Raw genomic sequence first — 24584 nt, 5'->3', positions numbered from 1 at the left:
ACAAACACCAGTTCAGCAAACACTGAGCACCTACGGAATCTGGGTGAAACTAGATGTTTAACTTCTTTATCCGTAAAATGGATTTCATCAGAGTTACTGCACCAGATCATTAAGAGAATCAAAAGAGTGTACGTAAAGCCCCTGGCACATAGTAAGACCTCATTCTTTCCTTCTGCTTTTCTTCACGTAAGTCAAGGTAGGTCATAGTCTTTCAAACTGACTGTGGGGGAATCAGATTCAGACAGTCAGTGACAGTCAGGGTCAGACATTTCAGAATAGGCTCCATCAGGAGTAGAGTTCAGGCTGTAGCCTACATTCCTAGTCATAATAACCATCCTGTACTCAGTTGCTTGCATATGCCTGACATGCCACTGAATTACTTCATTTAATTCTTTCAACAACCCTGTACTGGATATTCTTAATACCATCCACAGATAAGAAAACTGAGGCTCAGGGCTATATGGTGAATTGCCCAAGGCCACCAGAGAATTAAAGGCAGGATTAGAGCACCTCAGGGTTCAGGCATTGGAGATCCTTTAGAGGTAGGGAGAAAGGACCCAGCCTCAGGACATGGTATTTAGAGAATAAGAGCCAGGGATGTGTACCCTTGGGTTGGAGCTAGACATGCAGTCCCAAGGCAGAAATCCTGTCTAGTTTCTTGAAACTGGTTGGACGTAGTTCTTTTAGTAAAGTTTTACTAATTATCCATTTGTCCTAGAACCTTAAAGGATGGAGCAAGAGAGAATTCAAAGTTAAGAAAAGCAGTTTTTAGAATAAGACGCTTGCTTTCCAAATTGGGAGCCCCTTGTAGTCAGAATCGAATCAGACATCTCTGGTTTCCCCACCGTTGCCCAGCACAGGGCCTGCCACAGAGAGGGCCTAGGCTGAGTGAATGAACAAGAGTGAAGGCATAGCCTTCTGAAAGCTAAGAATGTGAAAAAGAATCTGCCCCCTTGTCCCTTTCTCTTTCCTATCCTTGCCTCGCTGTTCCAGGATTGCCTAACAGAGCAGTTCCATGGCTTTGGTACTAGTGGGTGCTGGGTGAACAGAGGTAGCTGAGAAATTCATGGAATCTTCCTATTTGGGCCCCAAATAGTTTCCAAGCATGAATGAATGAATGAATACGAACAGATTCTGTTGTCACCCAGGCTACCACCATCTCATTTCAGGAAACCAAGGTTAAATAACATGCCCAACATCACCATTCAGTAAAGGGACAGACTGGAGTTAGATCCCAGACCTGACTGATTCCAAAGCTCACGGCCTGTCTTCAGAACCCCATGATCTGCCAGGAGTACAGACTCCTACCTCCCATCTCTGCCTTCCCTCGCCTGTAATGGGACTGTGCATCTGGTACCTTCTGAGTCCTCCGCTTTGTAAAAAGGGCCATGTTTACATAGTGCCTGACGGATGTTGATAGCATCTAGTTGTACCAAACTTTTTTTTCCTCGCTTAAGCCAAAGGATCATTGTGCAGCTTTTGCTTTAAAAAACAAAAACAAAACAAAACAAAACTTCCCTCAAAGTCAATTCATGTCAAAAGAAAGAAAATGGAAAGTGATGATTCTGAATCATTTGTGACATATAAAATTCTACTGTACAAACAACCATGCTTCCCTAAGATACATGGCATACGGCACGTCAAGCCTTTTTGGCCCCTGGCTTGTGAAGGGAGAGTTTAGTTCCTCATAGAGTCAATGCTTAATATCTTTTATGCTGTTGCTAAGGAAAAAAAAAAAAAGGTGAATAGATGAAAAAGAGCTCTGGCAAGTTAATCAACAACTTTGAGCCTCTGTTTCCCCATCTGCAAAATGGCAATTATAGTGATTAAGATGCTCGACTTGAATTATGACTATGACATTTACTATTCTGTGAATATGTAATTTACCTTCTCTGTCTTCTATGGAGAAAATGAGAATATTAATAGTATCTACCTTATAGCATTTTTATGAGGATTAAATGAGATAACATATAAAAAGTAGAAACGTGCCTGAGGCATAGTAAGGGATCAGAACCTGTTAGTTATTACTGTGAGGATTTAAATAGGGCAAATGTGATGGTAATATGCCTAGCTCAGAACTCCTCTATCCCCTGCAGGTGCTGACAACCAGCAGGAAAGATTTCTGGCCCCCTCACTCTCCTTCCCTGTTGGAGTAGGATGGTCTTTGCGAAGGGAGGCAGTGGTCCCCTCAAGTTCCTTTATAAGTCCAGAAGGATCAGGGTGGGGAGGGAACCCTGGGAGCTGGTTTCTGGGGATTCGGCGTCTCAAGATGGGGAGAGGCCCAGGACTGAGGGCACGGAATCTTCTCCATGTGCTTTGTGTGACAGGGCGCCCTCTCCTGATCAAAGGCAGAAACAGCTCTGTTCCAGCGTTCCTGTAGGTGGGCCTCACCAGTTCTCACTGCTTGCTAGGTGCAGTTACCTTTGTTGAAAGGCACCCAACCTGCTCTAGTGAGCAAAGTTTGGAGACAGGCGCCCAGGCTGGGACGAAACTGGCTTTTTGTTTCAGAAGGGTGGGGCTTAGTAATCTGGTTAGAATGGAGGTGGGCAGGAGAGACTGGGGCCAGGGAGTAAGCAATTGTGCCCGTTGAGTTAATTTTATGTTCTTTCAACAGGTAATGGAACGCATTTGAGAGGTAAGGTGACAGGATGGTTGGTCCAACGTGTCAAACCTAGGTGTCCGGAGCTTTTCTGGCTGCCCCGACGCAGTCGGCATTTAGTGAGGTTGGAGAGGCAAGGCATGAAGGGACACAGATTAAGGAGAGAGCCCAGGGTTTGGCTCCCGGTTAGCGGGGAGGGGCCAGCAGAGGATCTGGGCACCGCTTCCTCCCCAAGTTCCGCCCCAAGCACGCCAGCCCCGCCCCCGTCGTCACTGCTCCGCCCCGCCGCTGGCCCCTGGTGGGGCTGGGGCTCCCCCTGCACACCCCGACTTCCCCCCTACCGGCTCCGGGCCTGCACCGGCACCGCCTCCTCGCCGACGCCTCCTGGGTGAGTACTGAGGATGGGTGCGCTGGATCGGCGGGCAGCCCCAGTTAGGGGAGCTCGACCACGCGGTTCGGCCTCTGCAGAGCCGGGCCCCAAGTGCTGAGATCCTGGTACCTGTACCCCTCGCGCACACACGCCGAATCCCAGGAGCTCCTTCTTCTCTCCCCTTCTCCACCTTCGGCTAGGTGTGCAGAAATAGAGCTCTTCTAGCTACGCTTCTTTACTCCACAGGGCCTCCTAGGTGTGGAGGATGAGAGATGTGGTGGCCCTTGGAACTTCACAGACTGGTTTCAATTACCAGCTCTGCTCATTACTAGCCTGTGACCTTGAGCGATACTTTAACCTCCCTGAGCCTCAGTTCCCTCGTGTGTAAAATAGAAATACAGGGGTTACAGTGCCTAACTTATGGAATCATAATGAGAAAGAAAAGAGACAATGTATATCAAGTGCTGAGAGGGGTGCCTAATACTCAGTAACCAGTTGCTGTCAGTGGACTCCAACTCATGGCTGGTTTTCATTGGCTGATTTTTTGGAAGTAGATTGCCAGGACTTTCTTCCAAAGCTCCTCTGGATGGACTCAAACTGCCAACCTTTTGGTTAATAGCTGAGCACATTAACCATTTGCACCAGACATTACAAGTAGCCATTAAAAAACCAAACCCATTGCTGGGGAGTCATAGTGACCCTATAGGACAGAGTAGAAACTGCACCATAGGGTTTCCAGGGAGCGGCTGGTAGACTCTAAATGCTGGCCTTTTATTTAGGAGCTGAGTTCTTAACCACTATACCACCAGGGCTCCTAGTAGCCATTAGGCACTCAGTAAGAATGGATTTGCACTAGAGATCAATAAGATCTCTAGGGACCTTTGGAGATGAGGTAAGCATATTCCTAAGAAAGCACTTTTCAGCTAAATAGTACCTATGAGGAAGTTTGAGCTGTCCAGGGATGGAACAACTGCCCTTCTGGTAGTAAGCTCCCTGGCCAGAGATCTGGGAAACCAGAATGACCAAGTTGAAAGGCTCTTAGAAGTAATCTAAACCACATGATTCCCATGTTGTACAACTGTACCTAGAGTGGTTAGGTGACTTGCCCAAGGTCATACAGCTGAAAGGGAGGGATCCGGAGCCCACTGACCTCAGGAAGGGATGTTGGGAGGGGGTACTTGTGATGCTGCAACCGCATCTGGGTTTGGTCTGGGTGGGGGAAGTGTTCCCCTTCTAGGACCCTGAGAGACTTAGTCCATTTGGGGATGATCCATGGAATGTGTTTATCTGGGAGGGTCACCAGAGCCACTTCCAGCTCCCCTGGGAGACCCCTGGCCCCCAAAAGGAGAAAGGAGCTTGAATCATTGGGGTAGGCTGTCTGATCCCACCTGACAGAGAAGTGAGTGGGAGAAGATGGATGAAAATGTAGAGGCATATCCACCTGGCTTGTTCTAGAATGCCAGGGAATGCCAGGAGGCCAACCTGATTTGAGGTCAGTGCTCTTCTTGAGGGTGGGGCTAGAGAATCAGGCTAGGGTGTAGCCAGGAAGAATTTGGACTTGATCTGCCAAGGTCCTTGAGGCCAGAAAGTTAGGTTCTTTGTGTATATGGAGCCAGGCCTAGTCTGGCAACAAAAAGCCTAAATTCAAGGGATAGCTTTACCTCCACCTCAGCATACAGCTTTGAAGAAGAAAGGGCCTTTCCCTCTCTGCATCTTGGTTTCTTTACAATGGACGCAAGGCTGAGCTGACTCATCTATATGATTTGTTTTTCACTTTTCTTCCTCCTATGGATAGGTACTTCTCCCTCCCTCACCCTAGTTTTAACCTGACCTTTCTGCCAGGGCCCTGACCAAGAGAGGGAGGGGTCAAGGAAGGCCAGAGTTTTAGTGTGTGGTGCTTCATGGGCCCCCATCTCCCCAGTGCTGGCTCTTCTGTTTGCTTTGTGGCTCCGATCACGTTGCTGCCCCTCTGTTGGCCTCAACTGCCCCTCCTGTTCACTGAGAGGGGAATGGGCTAGGATTATTGGTGTATACTCAGCTACTGTAGTTCCTGACCTTAGATGTCCTTGTCTGATGGGGCAGTCACAGTCCTCAGGAACCCTCAGTTGGTCTTGGGAGGGTGGTGAACAGGTCCTAGGTGTCAGGAAGCATCCAGAAGCTGACCAAGCAGCTCTCCTCAGCCAACAGCAAGCTGAGGCTAGTGCCAGGCCTGATTCTGCAAAGCCTTTCACCCTCAGAGCACGTGAGGCAGCAGGCAGGGACAGACAGGGAGTTGAGCTTCTATCATCTTCCATGGAGCCCCTGCTGCTGTGGACTGTGGTGCAGACACACCCAGAGCACATGGAGCCTGGATAGGGACTGAAGGTGCAGAGGGCTATGGGCCAGTGGGTGAAGTGCTAAGAGCTGATGAGAGGCCCTGAAACCTGGAAGGCAGGCCTGAGGCTCAAAGACCTGGGGGAAGAGATGGACCATTCTGTCCACAGGTAGGTTTTAGGGTTGATTTCTAAATTAAGAAGAGACTAGTTAAACCAGCTCCTATAGTCCTAGGCCTGTCAAGGCAGGCATAGGGGTAAGGAGAAGGTCTGCCAATCTGTTCAGACTTCTTCCTAGCACAGATTTGGTCCATTTTCTTCCCTGTGAAACTGAGGGTGAATGTTCTTTTGGGATTCCAAGTCAGTCTTCCTCATCTAGGTCAGGAGCTGTCTCCAGGACTAAGTGGCCTCTTCCTCATATTCCCCACCCTATAGCACAACCGAGCTTAGGACCAAGCACAGGAGCTGGCTTCACCACTGAGCCCCAACCCTGGGGCGCTGACAGCATGCCACTCCGTTCCCAGGTCTGACAAGATGTACCAGGTCGCACTGCCACTGGACCGGGATGGGACCCTTGTCCGGCTCCGCTTCACCCTGGTGGCCCTGGTCACGGTCTGCTGTCCACTTGTCGCCTTCCTCTTCTGCATCCTCTGGTCCCTGCTCTTCCACTTCAAGGAGACAACGGCCACACACTGTGGGGTAGGGCTTAGGGGACACTGATACCTCACACTGAGGCTCACCTAGATCATTTTTTGGATCCTGATTCTTTTTTCGTAGGATTAGCCACCTCTCCACTGGGACCTAACAAACATACTGGGTGCTGGGGGGATGCCTGCAAGCTGAGGTCTTAAGGATTGGCTTCCCTCCACCTTCCATGGAGGCCACCAGGGGCTGGGGTCACTGAAGTTGGGCATCTGTGGAACTCAGAGCTTAATCCATACTTCCCACTGGGGCAGATTCAGGAACCTCAGGGTTTTCTGGGTGGTGGGGGAGTGGAGAGAGAATAGGACTAGGCTAGAGGGAACTTTGGGCCCCTTAGTGTGGCTTTGTGGGCTTGTGCCTATCTCTAGGGAATGCGATTCTGTAAATATGAGTGTAACTGTGAGGGACATGACTGTATTTAATGACTTTGTGTATGGTATGTGTGTGAGAGACTATATCTGTGTTTGTCTGGATGGGGTCCTGATTATGTATGTATATGTGTGTTCTAGGGTGGGCCCTATGCCCTCTAAGGTTCCATAGGTGGCTAGGTACCCTCTAGACAGGGGTATGGGGTCCTGGGCTAGGAACAAAGATGTGAGTTCTCTCTCTGTAGGATCTTGGAGTAAATGGGATGAAACTTGGGTTGACCTCTGTTCTACTCCTAGCTCATCTACTGACTCTTTGTATGACCTGAGACACAGAGACTGGGCCTTAGTTTCTTCATGTCCAAAATGGGGCTGATAATTCCTACCTTGCTCCTTCCCAGAGGTAGCGTAGAGCTCCAGGTAAAGGGAGGATGGGAAAGTAGTTTGGGGAGTATGAAGGATAAGGAGCAAAAAGAGGAGGAGGAAAAGGAGATTATCAGGTTGGAAGGCAGGGCAGGAGATGATGTTACCCTAGGGGCTCAAGATGGAGTCGAAGAAGCAGGGCCCAGGTGTGGAACCTTGCACTAGCCTCAGAAAGAGCTCCGAAGGCCCCCAGCCAGCTGGGTTCCCCACCTTCCTTTAAAGAACAAGGACTAACAGTAGGATCTGGTAGGGAGTATGGGGTGGAGGCCCATTTCTTTTGTTTATATGACTTGAGGTTTCCCCTCCTGATTTGTCACTGGGTAGAAGTGGGCCTTGAGCTGTGGCCAGCAGGTGTGAGGGGCCCCGGACCTGGAAGCTGTCAGAAGGAATAGGACTGGAAGAAAAGGGGGTGACCAGCTGATATGAGGGGGATAATCAGAAAGAATTTATCTAACAGCCTTCCTTGACCTAGCTCTCATCTCAGATAAATGAACCAAATGTTTCCATCACCCTGGCCAACTCCTATTCATCCTGCAAAGTTCTCCAAAAAGCCTTCTCTAGCCTCCTTAGATCAAACTTAATCACTCTCCTCTAGGTGTCACAGATAACACAGTTTCTTGTGTTATCTCTCACACAGGTCCATCACATTGTATTTGTGTCTGGCTTCCCCACTAAGGAGCTCCCTGATGGTGGGTACTGCACCTGAGTCAGAACTAACTTGTTGAGTAAATGGATAGGATCCCAGCTCAGTGCCCTGGGAAAGGGAAGGTATGTGTAAGGCAGTTTTAATCCCAAAACCCACTACCACTGAGTTGATTCCAACTCAGAGCAACCCTGTAGGACATAGTAGAACTGCCCGGTAGGGTTTCCACATCTTTCTCCTGTGGAGCAGCTGATGGGTTCGATTGCCACCAGGACTCCATAGTCTTAGTGCACACAGAAAATTATAATATGTGCATGGCATATGGAGTTAAACAGAGCTGCTCTGCCCCTTATGGGGTTTATGGCATAAATAACCTTAGCACAACTGGCACACCAGTTAAGGAACTAAGGTATATGTAGTTGCTGGAGGGGTACCTGGCCCCAGGACTAGGCCCAGACATACAACCCTAGAGGCCTTTTGTCCACATTCCCTAGGACCACCCTGTTGGATCCACATGGGAATTTTCATATATGCCCTGACTTTCTCACCCAGAATATCCCAAAAGTGGCTGACCCTAGAAATAAAAGAAGTAACCTAGTGTCACTCACCTATGATTAGATGACTTTGCTTCTGCTTGCACCCAGTGATGGGGAGCGTCTTTTTTCCCCAGGTGGCTTATTTCCAAGGAGACTTAACTAACAGTTAGCAAGCCATTTCTTAAAGTGAGCGTACACCTTCCTTCTGTGACTCTCTGGTACTGGTTCTGCATCTGGGGCTATGAAGCTACTCTCCCCTCCTGACTTCAGGCCAGCCCTGCAGAGACAGGAAGACAGTAAAGGAGGTTTCTGAGTCTACTCTTCTTAGGTAACACATATCCAGTCCTTTTAGGCAACCATCACAGGACATGGTCTTCAGGCTCCTTCCTGCTGTTACCCTGGACTTGGCCCAGCTGGTCGCTGTCCTCTCTCCTTGATCTGGGCGTAGAACTCCATGTGGCCTGGCAGTACAGTGAGAACAGGTTGGTGCCCTTCCTGTTTCAGACTGTTCACCACCAATAAACCAGTTGCGGGCAGGTCGATTCCTACTCATGGGGACTCCCATGAGTTGCAGAGTATGAGGTTTTCAATGGCCATGATCTTTTGGAAGTAGATCTTTTGAGGCACTTCTAGGTCGACTCAAGCCTCCAGCCTTTCAATTAGCAGCCAGACATGTTAACGGTTTGCGTTAGTTAGACCTCCGTTAATACGTGTTGAGCTGCCATTAGCTGTTTCTACACAGGGTGGACACTGACACCTCGTATCCAGGCCCATCTAGATCTTTTTTGGATCCTGATTCCACTGTCACAGGATTACTCAGTTGTCTAGTGGGGCCCAACAAACATACTGTCCTGCTCCAACAAAAAGGGGCCAGTTTTTCTGTCTCTCGGTGGCTTCCTTTGCCTTAGTCATGTTGTGCTGATTTCCCCTGTATTGTGTATTGCCTTTCCCTTCACCAAAGTCAACAAATGTCTACTATCTAATGATTTCCCCTCCCCACTTGTCAAGCCTCAAAGATTGTTTCTTTCTGCATGTAAACCTTCTTTTGAGTTTTTATAATAGTAGTCTCATATAATATTTGGCCATTTGTGATTGTCTTATTTCATTCAGGAAACCCTGGTGGTGTAGTGGTTAAGTACTACAGCTGCTAACCAAAGGGTCAGCAGTTGGAATGCTCCAGGCGCTCCTTGGAAACTCTATGGGGCAGTTCTACTCTGTCCTATAGGGTCGCTATGAGTCGGAATCGACTCAACGGCACTGGGTTTTGTTTTGTTTTTTTGGTTTATTTCATTCAGCATAATTATAATGCCGTCCAGATTCATCCATGTTGTGAGATGTTTCGCGGGTTCATCATTGTTCTTTGTCATTGTGTGGTTTTCCATTGTATGTATGTACCATAGTTTATCCATTCATCTGTTGATGGGCACCTAGGTTGCTTCCATCTTTTTGCTATTGTGAATAATGCTTCAGTAAGCTTGGGTATGCATATGTCTATTCGTGTGATGGCTTTTATGTCTCTAGGATATATTCCTAGGAATGGGATGCTGGATCATACGGTATTTCTATTTCTAGCTTATTAAGGAGGCGCTGTATAGTTTTCCATAGTAGTTGTACCATTTTACATTCCTGCCAGCAGTGTATGAGAGTCGTAATTTCCCCACAACCTCACCAGCATTTATTGTTTTGTTTTTTGGTCAGTGTCATTCTTGCAGGGGTGAGGTGGTATCTCATTGTGGTTTTGATTTGCATTTCTCTAACGGTGAGTGATGAAGCCCTGGTGGCTCAGTGGTTAACAGCTCAGCTGCTAACCAAAAGGCTGGCAGTTAGAATCCACCACCTGCTCCTTAGAAACCCTGTGGGGCAGTTCTACTCTGTCCTATAGGGTTGCCATGGGTCGGAATCAACTCAATGGCAATGGGCTAATGGTGAATGATAGCGAGAATCTTTTCATGTATTTGTTGGCTGCCTGAATGTCCTCTTTGGTGAAGTGTCTGTTCATGTCCTTTGGCCATTTTATGACTGGGTTGTCTGTCTTTTTGTTGTTGAAGTTTTCTATGTATTTTATAGATTAGTCCTTTGTCAGATATGTCATTGCCAAAGATTTTTTTCCCAGGCTCTTAATTAAGTCTTTTGATGAGCATATGTATTTAATGTTTAGGATGTTCCAGTCATCTAGTTTATCTTCTGGAGTTTGTGCATTTTTAGTTAGGCTTGATATTCTATTTAGGGTATAAATTAGGGCACTACTATTGTCACTATGTTTTCTTTAATAATCTCTATAGTTTTATGTTTTACATTTAGGTCTTCGATCTATTTTGAGTTAGTTTTTGTATATGGTATGAGGTATGGACCCTGTTTCATTTTTCTGCAAATGGATATCCAGTTTTGCCAGCACCGTTTTTTGAAAAGACTATCTCTTCCCCGTTTAATAGACTTCTACCCATCGTCGAAGATCAGGTATCCATTGGTAGGTGAATTCACTTCTGACTTCTCAATTCTGTTCCATTGGTCTGTGTGTCTGACATTGTGCCAGTACCAGGCTCTTTTGACTACCATGGCTCTACAGTAGGTTCTGAGATTGGGAAGTGTGAGGCCTCCTATTTTGTTCTTCTTTTTCAGTGATGCTTTACTTATCTGGAGGTTCTTTCTTTTCCATGTAAAGTTGGCGATTACTTTTTCATCTCGTTGAAGAATGTTGTTGGAATTTGGATCGAGATTGCATTGTATCTATAGCTCGCTTTGGGTAGTATTGACATTTTCACAATGTTAAATCTTCCTGTTCATGAGCATGGTATGTTTTCCCATTTATAAGGGTCTCTTTCGGTTCCTTACTGTAATGCTTTGTCATTTTCTTTGTATAAGTCTTTTATGTCCCTTGTTAGATTTATTCCTAAGTATTTTATCTTTTGGGGGGGGTAATTGTAAATGGTATTGTTTTCCTGATTTCCTTTTTGAAGTTCTCTTTATCAGGGTAGTGGAATCCAACTGTTAATCTCGTACCCTGCCACTTTGATGAATCATTCTATTAGTTCCAATAGACTTCTTGTGGATATTCTGGAGTTTTCTGTGTATAGGATCATATTGTCCGTGAATAGGGATAGCTTTACTTCTTCCTTACCAACTTGGATGCCCTTTATTTCCCTTTCTTGTCTTATTGCTCTAGCTAGAATTTCCAGTACAATGTTGAATAAAAAGTGGTGATAAAGAGCATCCTTGTCTAGTTCCCATCCTCAGGGGAAGTGCTTTCAGTCTTTCTCCATTAAGAATAATGTTGGCTATTGGTTTTGTATCTGTGTCCTTACCTATGTTGAGGAATTTCCCTTCTATTCCTATTTTGGTGAGAGCTTTTATCAGGAAGGGGTTTTGTTGTTGTTGTTGGTAGTTTTTTAAATGACCTCTTCAGTTTTTTCTTTTGTTATGAGTCTGTCCAGATTTTCTACCTCAGTTTGTATTAGTTTAGGTAGGCAGTGTGTTTGTAGGAATTTGTCAATTTCCTCCAGGTTTTCAAATTTGTTGGAGTATAATTTTTGGTAGTATTTTGTTATGATCCTTTTTATTTCAGTGGTTCTGTTGTAATGTCACCCATCTTATTTCTTATTTGGGTTATTCACATCTTCTTTTTTTCTTTTGTCAGCTTGGCCAGTGGTTTGTTGATTTTATTGATTCTTTCAAAGAACCAGCTTCTAGTCTTGTTGATTGTTTCGGTTGTTTTTCTGTTCCTTTTATTTCTGCTCTAATCTTGATTATTTCCTTCTGGTGGCTATGGGCTTCTTTTGCTGCTCTTTTCCTATTTGTTTGAGTTTTGGGGTTAAGGTATTGATTTGTGCTCTTCGTTTTTGATGTGTGTGTTTATTGCTACACATTGACCTCTGAGCACTGCTTTTGCTGTGTCCCCAAGGTTTTGGTATGTTGTGTTTTCATTCTTTTCTGATTCTAAGAGTATTTTAATTTCATTTTTAATTTCTTCTACCACCCAGTGGTTTTTAAGCATGGTGTTGTTCAGTTTCCAAGTATTTAATTTTTTTCATGTTCTTCCTGGTATTGATTTTTAATATTATAGCATTGTGATCTGAGAAGATGCTTTGTATTATTTCAATGTTTTTAATTTATTGAGGCTTGCTTTGTGGCCTAGGATATTGTCTATTCTAGAGAGTAATCCATGTGCTCTGAAGAAAAATATGTACTGTGCTGCCTTTGGGTGGAGTGCTTGTATATGTCTATGAGGTCAAGGTGGTTGATCATGTTATTTAGATCTCCTAGATCTTTAGAGCCAAAATATGACCTTGAGTATATCCCACCTGAATTTAGAGACCATCTCAAGAATAGATTTGATGCATTGAACACTAGTGACAGAAGACCAGATGAGTTGTGAAATTACATTAAGGACATCATACGTGAAGAAAGCAAGAGGTCACTGAAAAGACAGGAAAGAAAGAAAAGACCAAGATGGATGTCAGAGGAGACTCTGAAACTTGCTCTTGAGTGTCGAGCCAGTAAAGCAAAAGGAAGAATTGATGAAGTAAAAGAACTGAACAAAAGATTTCAAAGGGCCTTTCGAGAAGACAAAGTAAAGAATTATAAGGACATGTGCAAAGAGCTGGAAATGGAAAACCAAAAGGGAAGAACACACTTAGCGTTTCTCAAGCTGAAAGAACTGAAGAAAAAATTCAAGCCTCGAGTTGTAATAGCGTAGGATTCTATGGGGAAAATATTAAATGACACAGGAAGAATCAAAAGAAGATGGAAGGAATACACAGAGTCATTATACCAAAAAGAATTAGTTGATGTTCAACCATTTCAAGAGGTAGCATATAATCAGGAACCAATGGTACTGAAGGAAGAAGTCAAAGCTGCTCTGAAGGCATTGGCGAAAAACAAGGCTCCAGGAATTGATGGAATATCAATTGAGATGTTTCAACAAACAGATGCAGCGCTAGAGGTACTCACTCATCTATGCCAAGAAATATGGAAGACAGCTTCCTGGCCAACTGACTGGAAGAGATCCGTATTTATGCCTATTCCCAAGAAAGGTGATCCAACCGAATGTGGAAATTATAGAACGAAATCATTAATATCACACACAAGCAAAATTCTGCTGAAGATCATTCAAAAACCGCTGCAGCAGTATATCGACAGGGAACAGCCAGAAATTTAGGCCGGTTTCAGAAAAGGACATGGAACCAGGGATATCATTGCTGATGTCAGATGGATCCTGGCTGAAAGCAGAGAATACCAGAAGGATGTTTACCTGTGTTTTATTGACTATGCAAAGGCATTCGACTGTGTGGATCATAAAAAATTATGGATAACGTTGCGAAGAATGGGAATTCCAGAACACTTAATTGTGCTCATGAGGAAACTTTACATAGATCAAGAGGCGGTTGTTCGGACAGAACAAGGGGATACTGCATGGTTTAAAGTCAGGAAAGGTGTGCGTCAGGGTTGTATTCTTTCACCATACCTATTCAATGTGTATGCTGAGCAAATAATCTGAGAAGCTGGACTATATGAAGAACGGGGCATCAGGATTGGAGGAAGACCCATTAACAACCTGCATTATACAGATGACACAACCTTGCTTTCTGAAAGTGAAGAGGACTTGAAGCACTTACTAATGAAGATCAAAGACCACAGCCTTCAGTATGGATTGCACCTCAACATAAAGAAAACAAAAATCCTCACAACTGGACCAATGAGCAACATCATGATAAATGGAGAAAAGATTGAAGTTGTCAAGGATTTCATTTTACTTGGATCCACAATCAACAGCCGTGGAAGCAGCAGTCAAGAAATCAAAAGACGCATTGCATCGGGCAAATCTGCTGCAAAGGACCTCTCTGAAGTGTCGAAGAGCAAAGATGTCACCTTGAAGACTAAGGTGCTCCCAACCCAAACCATGTTATTTTCAACCACATCATAGGCATGTGAAAGCTGGACAGTGAATAAGACAGACCGAAGAAGAACTGATGCCTTTGAATTGTGGTGTTGACAAAGAATATTGAATATACCATGGACTGCCAGAAGAATGAACAAATCTGTCTCAGAAGAAGTACAACCAGAATGATCCTTAGACCCAAGGATGGCGAGACTGCGTCTTACATACTTTGGACACGTTGTCAGGAGGGATCAGTCTCTGGAGAAGGATAGCGTGCTTGGCAGAGTACAGGGTCAGCAGAAAAGAGGAAGACCCTCAATGAGGTGAATTGACACAGTGGCTGCAACAATGGGCTCGAGGATAACAATGATTTTAAGGATGGCTCAGGACTGGGCAGCGTTTCGTTCTGTTGTGCATAGGGTTGCTATGAGTCAGAAATGACTTGATGGCACCTAACAACAACAACATGTCTTTGTTGAGTTTCTTTCTAGTTGTTCTGTCCATCATCTAAAGTGGTGTGTTAAAGTCTCCTACTACTATTGTAGAACTATTTCTCTTTTCGTTTCTGTTACAGTTTATGTATTTTGGAGCTCTGTTATTGGGTGTGTAAATATTTGTTATGGTTATGTCTTCTTGGTAGATTGATCCCTTCGTCATTATATAATGTCTTTGTCTCTTATGATGGAGTTTGATTTAAAGTCTATTTTTATCAGAGATTAATGTTGCCGCTCCTACTCTTTTTCGGTTACTGTTTGCTTGATGTATTTTTTTTTCCATGCTTTGATTCTTAATCTATGTCTTTGTGTCTAAGGTGTGTCTCTTGTAGGCAACATATTGATGGGTCATGTTTTTTTATCCATTCTGTCACTTTGCTCTTGACTGGTGTGTTTAAACTGTTTATGTTCACTGTGATTCTCGATAGATATGAGTTTATTGCTGTCGTTTTGTTATGCTTTTTTTTTTTTTTTTTTTGGTGATGCCAACAGTTTCTTTGTTCTGCTTCATTTTTTGTGCTGAGTTCTTTTTGCTCATGGATTCTCTTTTGACTTCCTTTGTTTTTGTTGATTCTGCATTTACTGGGTATTTTTCTTCTTTATTTTAGTGAGTAGTTTTGTTAATTTTCTTTGTGGTTACTGTGAGGCTTCCCTTTATCATCCTATGTTTAAAATAGCTTGTTATTTTTTTATATCACCTTGACTTCCTCTCCATATGGAAGTTCTATAACTACTCCATGCGTTCTCTCTTTTTGTTTTGAAGTCATCATTGATTTCAGATTGATATTTCTAGTTCCCTGTTTTTAGTTTTGTAGCTATATTTTTTTATTGTGCTTTAAGTGAAAATTTACAATTCAAGTCAGTTTCTCATTCAAAAACTTATACACACATTGTTATGTGACCCTAGTTGCTCTCCCTACAATGTGACAGCATACTCCTTCTCTCCACCCTGTATTTTCTGTGTCTTCCATTCAACCAGCTCCTGTTCCCCTCTGCCTTCTTATCTGCCTCCAGACAAGAGCTGCCCACATAGTCTCATGTGTCTACTCGAGCTAAGAAGCACACACCTCACCAGTATCATTTTATGTCTTATAGTCCAGTCTAATCTTTGTCTGAAGAGTTGGCTTCAGGAATGGTTTTAGTTTTGGGCTAACAGAGAGTTCAGGGGCCATGACCTCTGGAGTCCCTCCAGTCTCAGTCAAACCATTAAGTCTGGTCTTTTCACTAGGATTCAAGGTCTGCATCCCACTTTTCTCCTGCTCATCAGGGATTTTCTGTTGTGTTCCCTCTCAGGGCAGTCATTGGTGGTAGCTGGGCACCATCTAGTTCTTCCAGTCTAAGGCTGATGCAGTTTCTGGTTTATGTGGCCTTTTCTTTGTCTTTCTCTTCCTTGTATCTTTCGTGTTCTGTACCTTTATTTTATTTTTAGTTAAATGATATGCTTTATAGCTAACTAAAGTGTGGACACACACATATGTGCATACGCACATATAAAATTCAGCACACTTGAATTATGTACAACATGGTTCTGATATTAACTCTAATATTTTTTTCACTAGGGAACTGATGAACGCTTTGACCAATGTGTCCAAGGGAAATGTCATAATTCTAGCCCAGCCCACATTCTTTTTTGCCCCAGGTGTATTCTATATTAGCTTCGACTCCAGCTTGAATATGAGTGTTTAATATTATTAGCAGATATTTCTTATTCTTCTGTTACATTTGATGAAAATCCAAATTTTAAGAATATAAGTTTTTTTTTTTTTAATTGTGATTTAGGTGAAAGTTTACAGCTGAAGTTAGTTTCTCATATAAAAATTTATATGCACATAGTTATGTGACCCTGGTTGCCATCCCTATAATGTGACAGCACACTCCCTCTTTCCACCCTTTAGGAAACTTCTTTGCTTTTGATTTTGTAGCTTTAATTTTGAGGGTTCTTTGTTTGGATTGGTATCGGAGTGATTTTGTCATGTGTCTTGATCTCAGGCTGTTATCTGATGTTGGTTCTCTGTCTGAAAAAAAAAAGAAATTTTTTTTTTTTCCCAGAGGACTTCCTTTAACAGATCTTGTAAGGTTGGTCAGGTTTTACAAATTCCCTTAATTTCTGTTTATCTGGGAATGTCCTAGTTTCACTATCGTATTTGAGAGACAGTTTTGCTGGATATATGATTCTTGGTTGGCAATTCTTTTCTTTCAGGGTTTTACATGTCATCCCATTGCCTCCTTGCCTTCATGGTTTCTACTGAAAAGTGAGAGCTTAGTCGTATTGGTGTCACTTTCATATTTCATGAGCATCTCTTAGAATTCTTTCTGTGTCTTTGGTTTTAGAAAGTGTGATTATGATATGTTTTGGTGACTTTCTTTGGAGTCTGTCCTGTATGGGGTTCATTGAACTTCTTGAATGGAAACCTCCTTGTCTTTCATGGGGAAGTTTTCTGCCAGCAGTTCTTCGAAAATTCTCTCTGTGCTATTTCTTGTCTCCTCCTGTTCTGGAATTCCAGTCACGCATAGATTGTTCCTCTTGATAGTGTCCTACATAACTCTTAACCACTATCATTTCTACCTTTGCAGAGCGTTCCAGGATTTATGACATGGCCTTGGTGATCTTGGGAAGGCAGTGTGCCTGGGCAGGCGTGGCAAGCTGGGCTTTGTGGGCGGGAGGGCAGGCCCTGGAGAGCCAGGGGTGGGACCCCAGTGAGTACGGCCTCAGTCCAGCTACAGCCTGCAAGCCAAGCCTCGGATCCTTCAGCACCCAGTGTGAGTATTGCTTAAGGCACCACCCCCGATCCCTGACCCTGAGCTGGACTAGTAGACTGGGTGCTTTTAGTAGAGAGAGGTATGAGCCCCAAGGGGAGATTTGGTCTTAGGCCTTTTAATTCAAAACTATCTGTCTTTGCCCCCCAGAATGGAACCAGCATGAGGGGTTGGTTTATGTTTCATGGTAGTTGGGGGTGTGGGGGATGGTTTTCTGCCTGGAGGGAGAATGGATTGGAAGAAGCCCAGCTCTCAGAGTCTGACCTGGACAGAGGCTACCCTGGGTCTGGCACAGCACAGCAGGTGCAAGTTGAGTGAGGATATTTCCTGTAACCCTCAGATTCCCCCGACCCTTGCATTGGGTAACATTGTCCTCTCAGAGGGGAAGGAGATGAGGGGTCCAGGTCTTTTCAGGCAGGTACTCAGGTATCCTGAGATCAGTTTACTGCTGGCCTGAGGCTTGGATCATTCTGAGCCTATGGGTGGGATGTCTGGCAGCCTGTGGCCCCATTAAAAGTGAGCACTCCCACTGTTCCTAGTTGAACCTGGGTGAAGAGCAGGAATGTGGTCAGACAAGGTTAGTGGGAGGGCTTGTACCAGTCTGAGCTAAGGTTCTTTATCTAGGTTACCTGGCCTGAAGGAAGCCTTAACCTGGAGCCTTAAGCTGTCAGGTGGCAAGAGGCCTTAGTGTTAGTGTTTGCTCCTCACATGATTCTGGGCTACAGACTCTCCTGTGGAATGGGAATAATAACCTTCCAAACTCTGAGAGTGTGACCAGGGTATTAGGGTTGTGAGAGTGAGATGGGCCATCAGAGCTCCCATGTCCAGGCTACTGGGAGCCTCTATTCTCTAGGCTCTTCAAGAGGTGGACCTACAGGACCGGTGCACCAAGAGGACTCCTGAGAGCTTAGCCTGTCTGTCTCTCTCCATCTCTCACTGTCCCTGCTTCCCTTCTGTACTTTTTTCTCTTATAATCTTTCTATCCTATCTGCCTTGACTCTTCTCTTAGGAGCCAGCTCTGGAAAAGGCTCCACTCTCCAAGGCCCAGGTATCCTATAAGGCCCCAAGTTGTATCCCTTGCCCTACCTGGGCAACACTTCCCACAGGATGTTCTCTGCGGCCTCCCAGCCCCTGGACCCCGACGGGACCGTGTTCCGGCTCCGCTTCACAGCCATGGTCTGGTGGGTCATCACTTTCCCCGTGTTCGGCTTCTTCTTCTGCATCATCTGGTCCCTGGTGTTCCACTTTGAGTACACAGTGGCCACTGATTGTGGGGTGAGTGCCAGGCGCCCTAGCACCTGGGTCAGCGCCACATTAGGAGATGGTGATAAGGTGGAATCAGAAAAAGGAGGAGGGAAGATGAAGGGTCAGAGAGGAGGAAAGGATAAAAGAATGGTGGGGGGGTGAGTTAGAATTAGGGAGCATTTTTGAGGAGAGATTCACAGAGAGTACAGTTAGAGTCCTCCAAGAGTATAAGAGAATCATAGAGAATGCAAGGGAGCAGAGAGTGGGGGGTAATGGGGAAAGAACTGGGAATGGGCAAGAGAGATCATAAGAGAAAAGGAAGACCAGACTGGGAAAGTAGCCTAGACTGAGGAGGTAAAATGAAGCCAGGGGTCAGGAGAAGTAACAGGTGGCATTAGAGCCCAGTCTGGGGGCCTGACCTTGGAGGATCCCCACCCCTGCTCTGGGATCTTTAAGCTTTGTTTATCCCCCTGGCAGCCCCAGGTCCCAAAACCTTTGTCTACTAAGGGCTCTGCCAGCCAGAGACTAGATGGATTTCCTGCCTCCTGGATCAAACCACCAGGCCTTTCCTAAGGGCCCAGCAGTAGAGGTTCTGTGTCAGAACCATGGGATTGACCATGGGCTTGACCTCAGCATCTCATTCCTGTGACAGTCATAGATACAGACAGTGGAATGGGATTCCTATTGTGCTAAAAGGGAGTACAGGGACTGTGGGGCCCAGAGTAGGCACTTGAATGTTGGGAAAGACTTCCTTCCTGGAGGAGGGGGCATTGTTGCTATGGGGGTGAAGAAGGTTCTAATGAATGCCAGGCTGATGACTTCAGACTTTATTCAGAAGACTGTGGGGAGCCATGAATATGCCAAACAGGAAAGGGACCTGATCGGATTTGTGCTTCAGAAGATCATTCTAGCTCCTGAGTAGAGAATAGATTTAAGGGTAGGGGCAAGGGTAGAGGTAGGGAGACCAGTGAGGAGGTTCATGCAGTAGCTCAGGCTATTGGGGAGAGCAGAGCTAAGATGGGGACTGTAAACATAGAGAAGAGGTGATGGAGTCAGAGAGGAGTAGCAGTAGAACTAACAGGAATTGGAGATTTTTGTCCAATTGGTAGCCAGTGGGGCAGTAAGATAGAGAAGTCATTCATAACTTGGGGAGATTTTTGTCCGAGGCCAATGGAATCAATATCTAATGTGCTGTCATGGGGGAAAGGAGCCCTGGTGGTGCAGTGGTTAAGTGCTCAGCTATTAACCGAAAGGTTGGTGGTTTGAACCCACCAGCCACTCTGTGGGAGAAAAGACCTGGTGATCTGCTTTCGTAAAGATTTTAGCCTAGGAAACCCAATGAGGCAATTCTACTCTGTCCTATAGGGTCGCTATGAGTTGGAATTGATTCAAAGACACACAACAATGTGATGGGGAAGGGATTTTTTTTTTACTCTCTCTCTTTATACTGCCTTGCACACAGGACTACTGAACCATGTCCCCCAGGCCAAAGGGTTTCTATTCTTTGGAAAGGAATTATGTACTCATCTGTCAATCCCCTTAGCTTTGGGCTCATGGGGAGGCTTGGGTGAGCTGTATACCTGGTGGTCTCTGATAGCTCCTGATGTTGCTTGTTCCTGGCACAGTTGGTGAGTGGGGAATTTGTGTGCTGGGGATGGGAGTGGAGAACATGTGATTATCTGTACCTGATTATGGATGTGTGTGTGTGTGTCTGTGTGTGGGAGAGATAGGAGATCAATCCCAGCTTGTGGAATCCCACTCCTACCCCTAATCTGAGAGAAGCTTGTGAGGACAGGACTGGTAGTCACAGGGCCTTAACTCTGTCTTCCTCCCGAGGCCTCCTGCCACCTCTGTGCCATTTCTACCCATTAACTGTTCCCCAGCATCTGTCAGAGCTCTGGGCCCTTTAATGATCTGGGCTTTCCCAGCCAAGCTTTAGATACTGCCCCGTTCCCTTTAAAGTAGTCAAAATTGGGGCGGGGATTTTCAGAATGAACATTTCATGGAGTGAAGGGGACATTCCCACTAACCCCAGTCAGGGAACCAGAGAGGCAAAAAACCAAGTGAGGAGGCTTGGGTGGCTCACAAGTATCAGACAAATATATAGTCCTGACCCAGATGCAGGCCTTCCCATATTCAGTGGCCATGTATCTGTTCGGGGAAGTTTGTCTTCTGAAAGCCACCGCTCCTTATACCCCCTCTGCCAGACAATGCCAGATGCTTTACATTTGTTATATTTGTGTTTACAATCATTCTGCAAAGTAGGCGATGTTATCCCTGTTTTACCAATGAGGAAATCTGAAGCTCAGAGAGGTGAAGTGACTTGCTCAAGGTAATCCAGCTAACAAACGCAGAGCTGGAACGCAGACTCAGATTTGTATAGCTCCAAAGCCTCCATGCTGCTTCTTTACTGATAACTCAGTAACATTCTGAGTCTGGTCTCAAGCCATGGTATCTCAAGCCATGGTCTTGAGAGTAGCATCCCTTCTCCATGAGCTCTGCAGGTAGCTGCTTCTGACAGTGCTGAGGGGAATACACCTTTTTTGTGGAGGCTAGAACGCCTAGCTAGTCCTTGCCGAGGTCCCTCCTGCCCCATGAGCTGCATTAGCATTGCCCACCTCCTCAGAGACTCCAGGTACCCATTCAGCACTCCAGTGGGAGAAAGGAAGGAATCTTCCAGAATTCCATGTCTGAAGGCTGGTCTCTCCATAGTCAGAGCTGCGTTGTTCCCTTGTTGGGCTCTGGCATTGCCTGGCCCTTGCTAAGGGTCTAAAAAAGTCCATGGAAATTATGGGCTATGGACTGGCAGCTTCTACAGCCCTGGAATCGTTCAGAAATGCAGATTCTCAGGTTGCACTCCAGACCCTGATTTAAACACAATCCACAGGTGAGTAGTATGCACAGGAAAGTTTGAGAAGCACTGTTCTAGGCCCTGGAGTCTAAGGAATTCTCCTCCCATCCCTGGCTTCCCTATCCCCATATGAACTCCTCTCTCCCCATACAGGCAACACACCAATTCTTTTAGCTGTGTGATTATTAACTCTTTCTCCTTCCTTACCCTTAAGGAATGAAGAATTGCAGGCATTGAGAAAGGTGGGTAGGGGAGGTGCACAGGAACAGGGTCATTTTCTTAGACTACACCAGGCTGGGAGCACCCTCTTTCCTAAACATGATCAAGTTGGAGGGTGCCATCTAGCCCATCTCCTTCAGGATTTCACAGTACCTCCTGCCACCTTGGCACACCTGTCCAGAGGAATAAGTGGAGCTGGGAGCAACCAGAGGAAGAGTTCAGCTGGGCAGTGAATCTAGCATTGTTACAAGGAAGCTCACTCAGATGGTCTGTGGCTCATCCTTGCCCCCATAACGGAATCAGAGGTCCTACCTCTTACAGGCCCTTCTTGGTGGCAAAGCCCTGCACTGTGGGTTCAGGGAGCACCTGAACCTGGCTGCATGGATACCCAGCCATGTGTAGGTTCCAGTTTCAGGGGAGATGGAAAAGGCTCCACCATGGCCCTACACAAATCTCAGGCTGGCTGTGGAATGAAAACAGAGGATATTGTGCCCAGGACTTGAATGGGAAGGTTTCCTGGGAGAGCTCTGTGGGAGCCTGAATGAGGACTTCTTGGAAGGGGTTGGGCTGGAGCAGAGCTTGGGGGATGAGAGCTATCTTGATAGGTGGAGAGCAGGCCCTCCAGATGGGCAGGGCTGGTGGAGGCTGCACCTAGACAGATCAGATAACAATTCTCCAGGTACCCAATTACCTGCCATCGGTGAGCTCTGCCATCGGCGGGGAGGTTCCTCAGCGCTACGTATGGCGCTTCTGCATTGGCCTGCACTCAGCACCCCGCTTCTTGGTGGCCTTCGCCTACTGGAACCACTACCTCAGCTGTGCTTGCTCTTGCCCTGGCTACCGCCCACTTTGCCGGCTCAACTTCAGCCTCAACGTCATTGAGAACCTCGCGCTGCTGGTGCTCACCTACGTCTCATCCTCCGAGGACTTCAGTGGGTGCCTGGATCACGAAGGAGTGGGGAAGGGCTCAGGGAGGGTGTGCCCCCTGCCCCTCCCCTCACCCTACACTGGGGTTTGGGTGCTCCCTGTAATGTGTGCTCCCAACCCTCCTCTCTCTCATCAGCCATCCATGAGAATGCTTTCATTGTGTTCATCGCTTCATCCCTCAGTTATATGCTCCTTACCTGCATTCTCTGGCGGCTGACCAAGAAGCACAAAGTAAGTCAGGAGGTACGGATCTACCCCTAGTGGGGCTCCAGGCGGCCCAGGAGAAAAGCGAGGACACCTGTCCTCAGGATGTGGTAACGGTGAGGTGGGAACTGGAGTCCTAATGGGAACCCTGATGGGTGCTGGTGTTGGGGTTAGGGGTTGGGAACAAGGTGATTTGTCTGAGTGTAGGACCGGGTTTGGGTAGTATGGGGGACTGGAGAATAAAATATATATGGGGGCTCCAATGGGGGTAGAATGAACATCTCCATTATACCTGCTGCCCCTGCCTGTGTCCCCTCCCATGACCACTAGTCGGGAACCAAGGGAGGCAAGGCCCAGTCCTTAGGAGCCTGGGCCAAAGCGGGAGGCTGCCCACACATACCCAGCAAACTGCAGGGTCATCAGACAGCCCATCCCCTAGGAGCGAAAATCCTACAGCTGGAAACAGAGGCTCTTCATCATCAACTTCATCGCCTTCTTCTCTGCACTGGCAGTCTACTTTCGGCACAACATGTATTGTGAGGCTGGAGGTGAGGCCAGACTGGGATCCATAGGTGGTCATAATGGCTGTGGGGCAGTTGTGCTGTTTTCCATGGTGTGCAATATGGCAGTAGTCTTGGGAGCTGACTGCTATCGTGTTCCCTGTGGCGGTCTAGTGGTATAGTGATTTATCAAGAAGCCCCTGAGGGTGTGGCAGAGTCACCATGCCGTTTCCTGTGTCCTCACGACAGTATACACAATCTTCGCCATCCTGGAGTACACTGTTGTCCTAACCAACATGGCATTCCACATGACTGCCTGGTGGGACTTCGGGAACAAGGAGCTGGTCATTACCTCCCAGCCTGAAGAAAAGCGATTCTGAACCCCTCTCTCTCCTGCTGGGGAAGAGGAGGCCCACTGCCCAGAAACAAGGAACAAGATGACATGCTGGCCTTCCCTACTTGTGTCCTCTTTGGGCCCTACTGAAGCCGAGATGAGGTGGGGTGGGGTGGAGGGAGGAAGGGCATAGGAGAAGGCTTTACCCCAGCCCTGCTGGCTTCTTTCCCCCACCTCCCATATGGGCAGCGGGCCTTTAAGCAGCATCACCCCTGCCCGAGAGACCTCAAGAAGCTGTGTGGTAGGAGAGCTCCACCTTCTGGTGCTAAAAAAGAAAAGTCCTGATGTTCACAACCACATCCTAGTTTTTGACCCTTACAGAGCCACCTCTAAGGTTAGGGACCATGGAGCAGGGGCCACTACCTGAAATCCAGTCTTTTATCTCCATGGGGTCATCCACTTGACATGTCTTAAGATCTACTGTGCATATCCAGACCTACGGCCACAGTCCCCTGCTAAGTTTGCCCAGGTGTTCTAGTCCTGACTTCACCTCTTCGGTGTGTGCCCTTCCCTACCTGAGCCTCAGTGTGTCCATGTGTATAATGGGGAGTGGGGTGGGCTACATGATTTCCAAGGACCATTCCAGTCTGTGGTTTTGATATCACCTGATAGAGGTGGTAATCCATATCTGAGTGGATGACCCGCTCCAAAAAAGGAACCCAGCACAGCATGTAATTTCCCTTCCCCTCTGAAATTTCTGGCTTACACTCTTCCTTCTTTGCAAAGGTGTGGGTGGAGTTGTCAAAAACACAGATTCCTACTCTAAAATGGGCTCCCTGGTGTCCCCCCATCCTCTCTGTGCCCCAGGCCCTGAGCTCTTCTGGTTGTACAGTTTATTTCAAAGAAAATAAATATTTTTTTGCAAACAGTATGGATTAGGCCTGCTAGTCCTTGGGGCTGGTCTCTTTTTGTTTGATAGGAACTGAGGTGAGGGATAGGCTCCAGGATGGAGGGAATAAGTCCACGGCAGGGTATGATTCCAAGTGGCACTCCCCTTTAGACCTGGAGTCTCCTGAGGCCGGCCTAAGCCCACTCTGGTGAATGTGACCAGGGAATCCACCTTCTAAGGGCATAGCCCTCAGATGCATGACTGTGAGAGCACCAGGATTGTCACCCTGCCTTCAGGCCAATGGCCCTCATCCTCCCTCCCTCAGCCCTAGACCACGAT

The 24584-nt window shown here is 46.4% G+C and overlaps 1 protein-coding gene across 8 annotated transcripts; it reads left to right on the top strand.

Moving 5' to 3' along the window:
* Positions 1 to 2641: 2641 nt before the first annotated feature.
* On the top strand, positions 2642 to 24284 carry PGAP2 (post-GPI attachment to proteins 2). 8 transcript variants are annotated; one of them, XM_023539023.2, is made up of 8 exons: positions 2642 to 2987; positions 5806 to 5980; positions 15380 to 15393; positions 18183 to 18351; positions 22071 to 22323; positions 22455 to 22561; positions 22962 to 23070; positions 23272 to 24284. In XM_023539023.2, exons 1-8 carry the CDS (start codon positions 2740 to 2742, stop codon positions 23400 to 23402), a joined length of 1206 nt encoding a protein of 401 aa, XP_023394791.2. In that variant the 5' UTR covers positions 2642 to 2739; the 3' UTR covers positions 23403 to 24284. The 8 variants fall into 8 exon arrangements, with proteins under 8 accessions (XP_023394791.2, XP_023394782.2, XP_023394780.2 ...); XM_023539014.2 differs by lacking the exons at positions 15380 to 15393; positions 18183 to 18351 and having other exon boundaries at positions 22455 to 22549; XM_023539012.2 differs by lacking the exons at positions 15380 to 15393; positions 18183 to 18351.
* Positions 24285 to 24584: the final 300 nt, after the last annotated feature.

The sequence above is a fragment of the Loxodonta africana genome, chromosome 7, assembly GCF_030014295.1.
Source record: "Loxodonta africana isolate mLoxAfr1 chromosome 7, mLoxAfr1.hap2, whole genome shotgun sequence".
In the NCBI taxonomy this organism is placed as follows: domain Eukaryota; kingdom Metazoa; phylum Chordata; class Mammalia; order Proboscidea; family Elephantidae; genus Loxodonta; species Loxodonta africana.
The sequence above is the reverse complement of the archived record's forward strand: the minus strand, read 5'-3'. Positions and strand labels throughout refer to the sequence as shown.

What these genes read in the sequence shown, in the direction of transcription:
- PGAP2 (XM_023539023.2), top strand. Translation starts at nt 2,740, where the DNA reads ATGAAGGGACACAGATTAAGGAGAGAGCCCAGGGTTTGGCTCCCGGTT. An exon ending in CAGTGGCCACTGATTGTGGG is followed by an intron (nt 18,352 to 22,070) that starts GTGAGTGCCAGG and finishes ACAATTCTCCAG; the next exon opens with GTACCCAATTACCTGCCATC. An exon ending in CATGTATTGTGAGGCTGGAG is followed by an intron (nt 23,071 to 23,271) that starts GTGAGGCCAGAC and finishes TCCTCACGACAG; the next exon opens with TATACACAATCTTCGCCATC.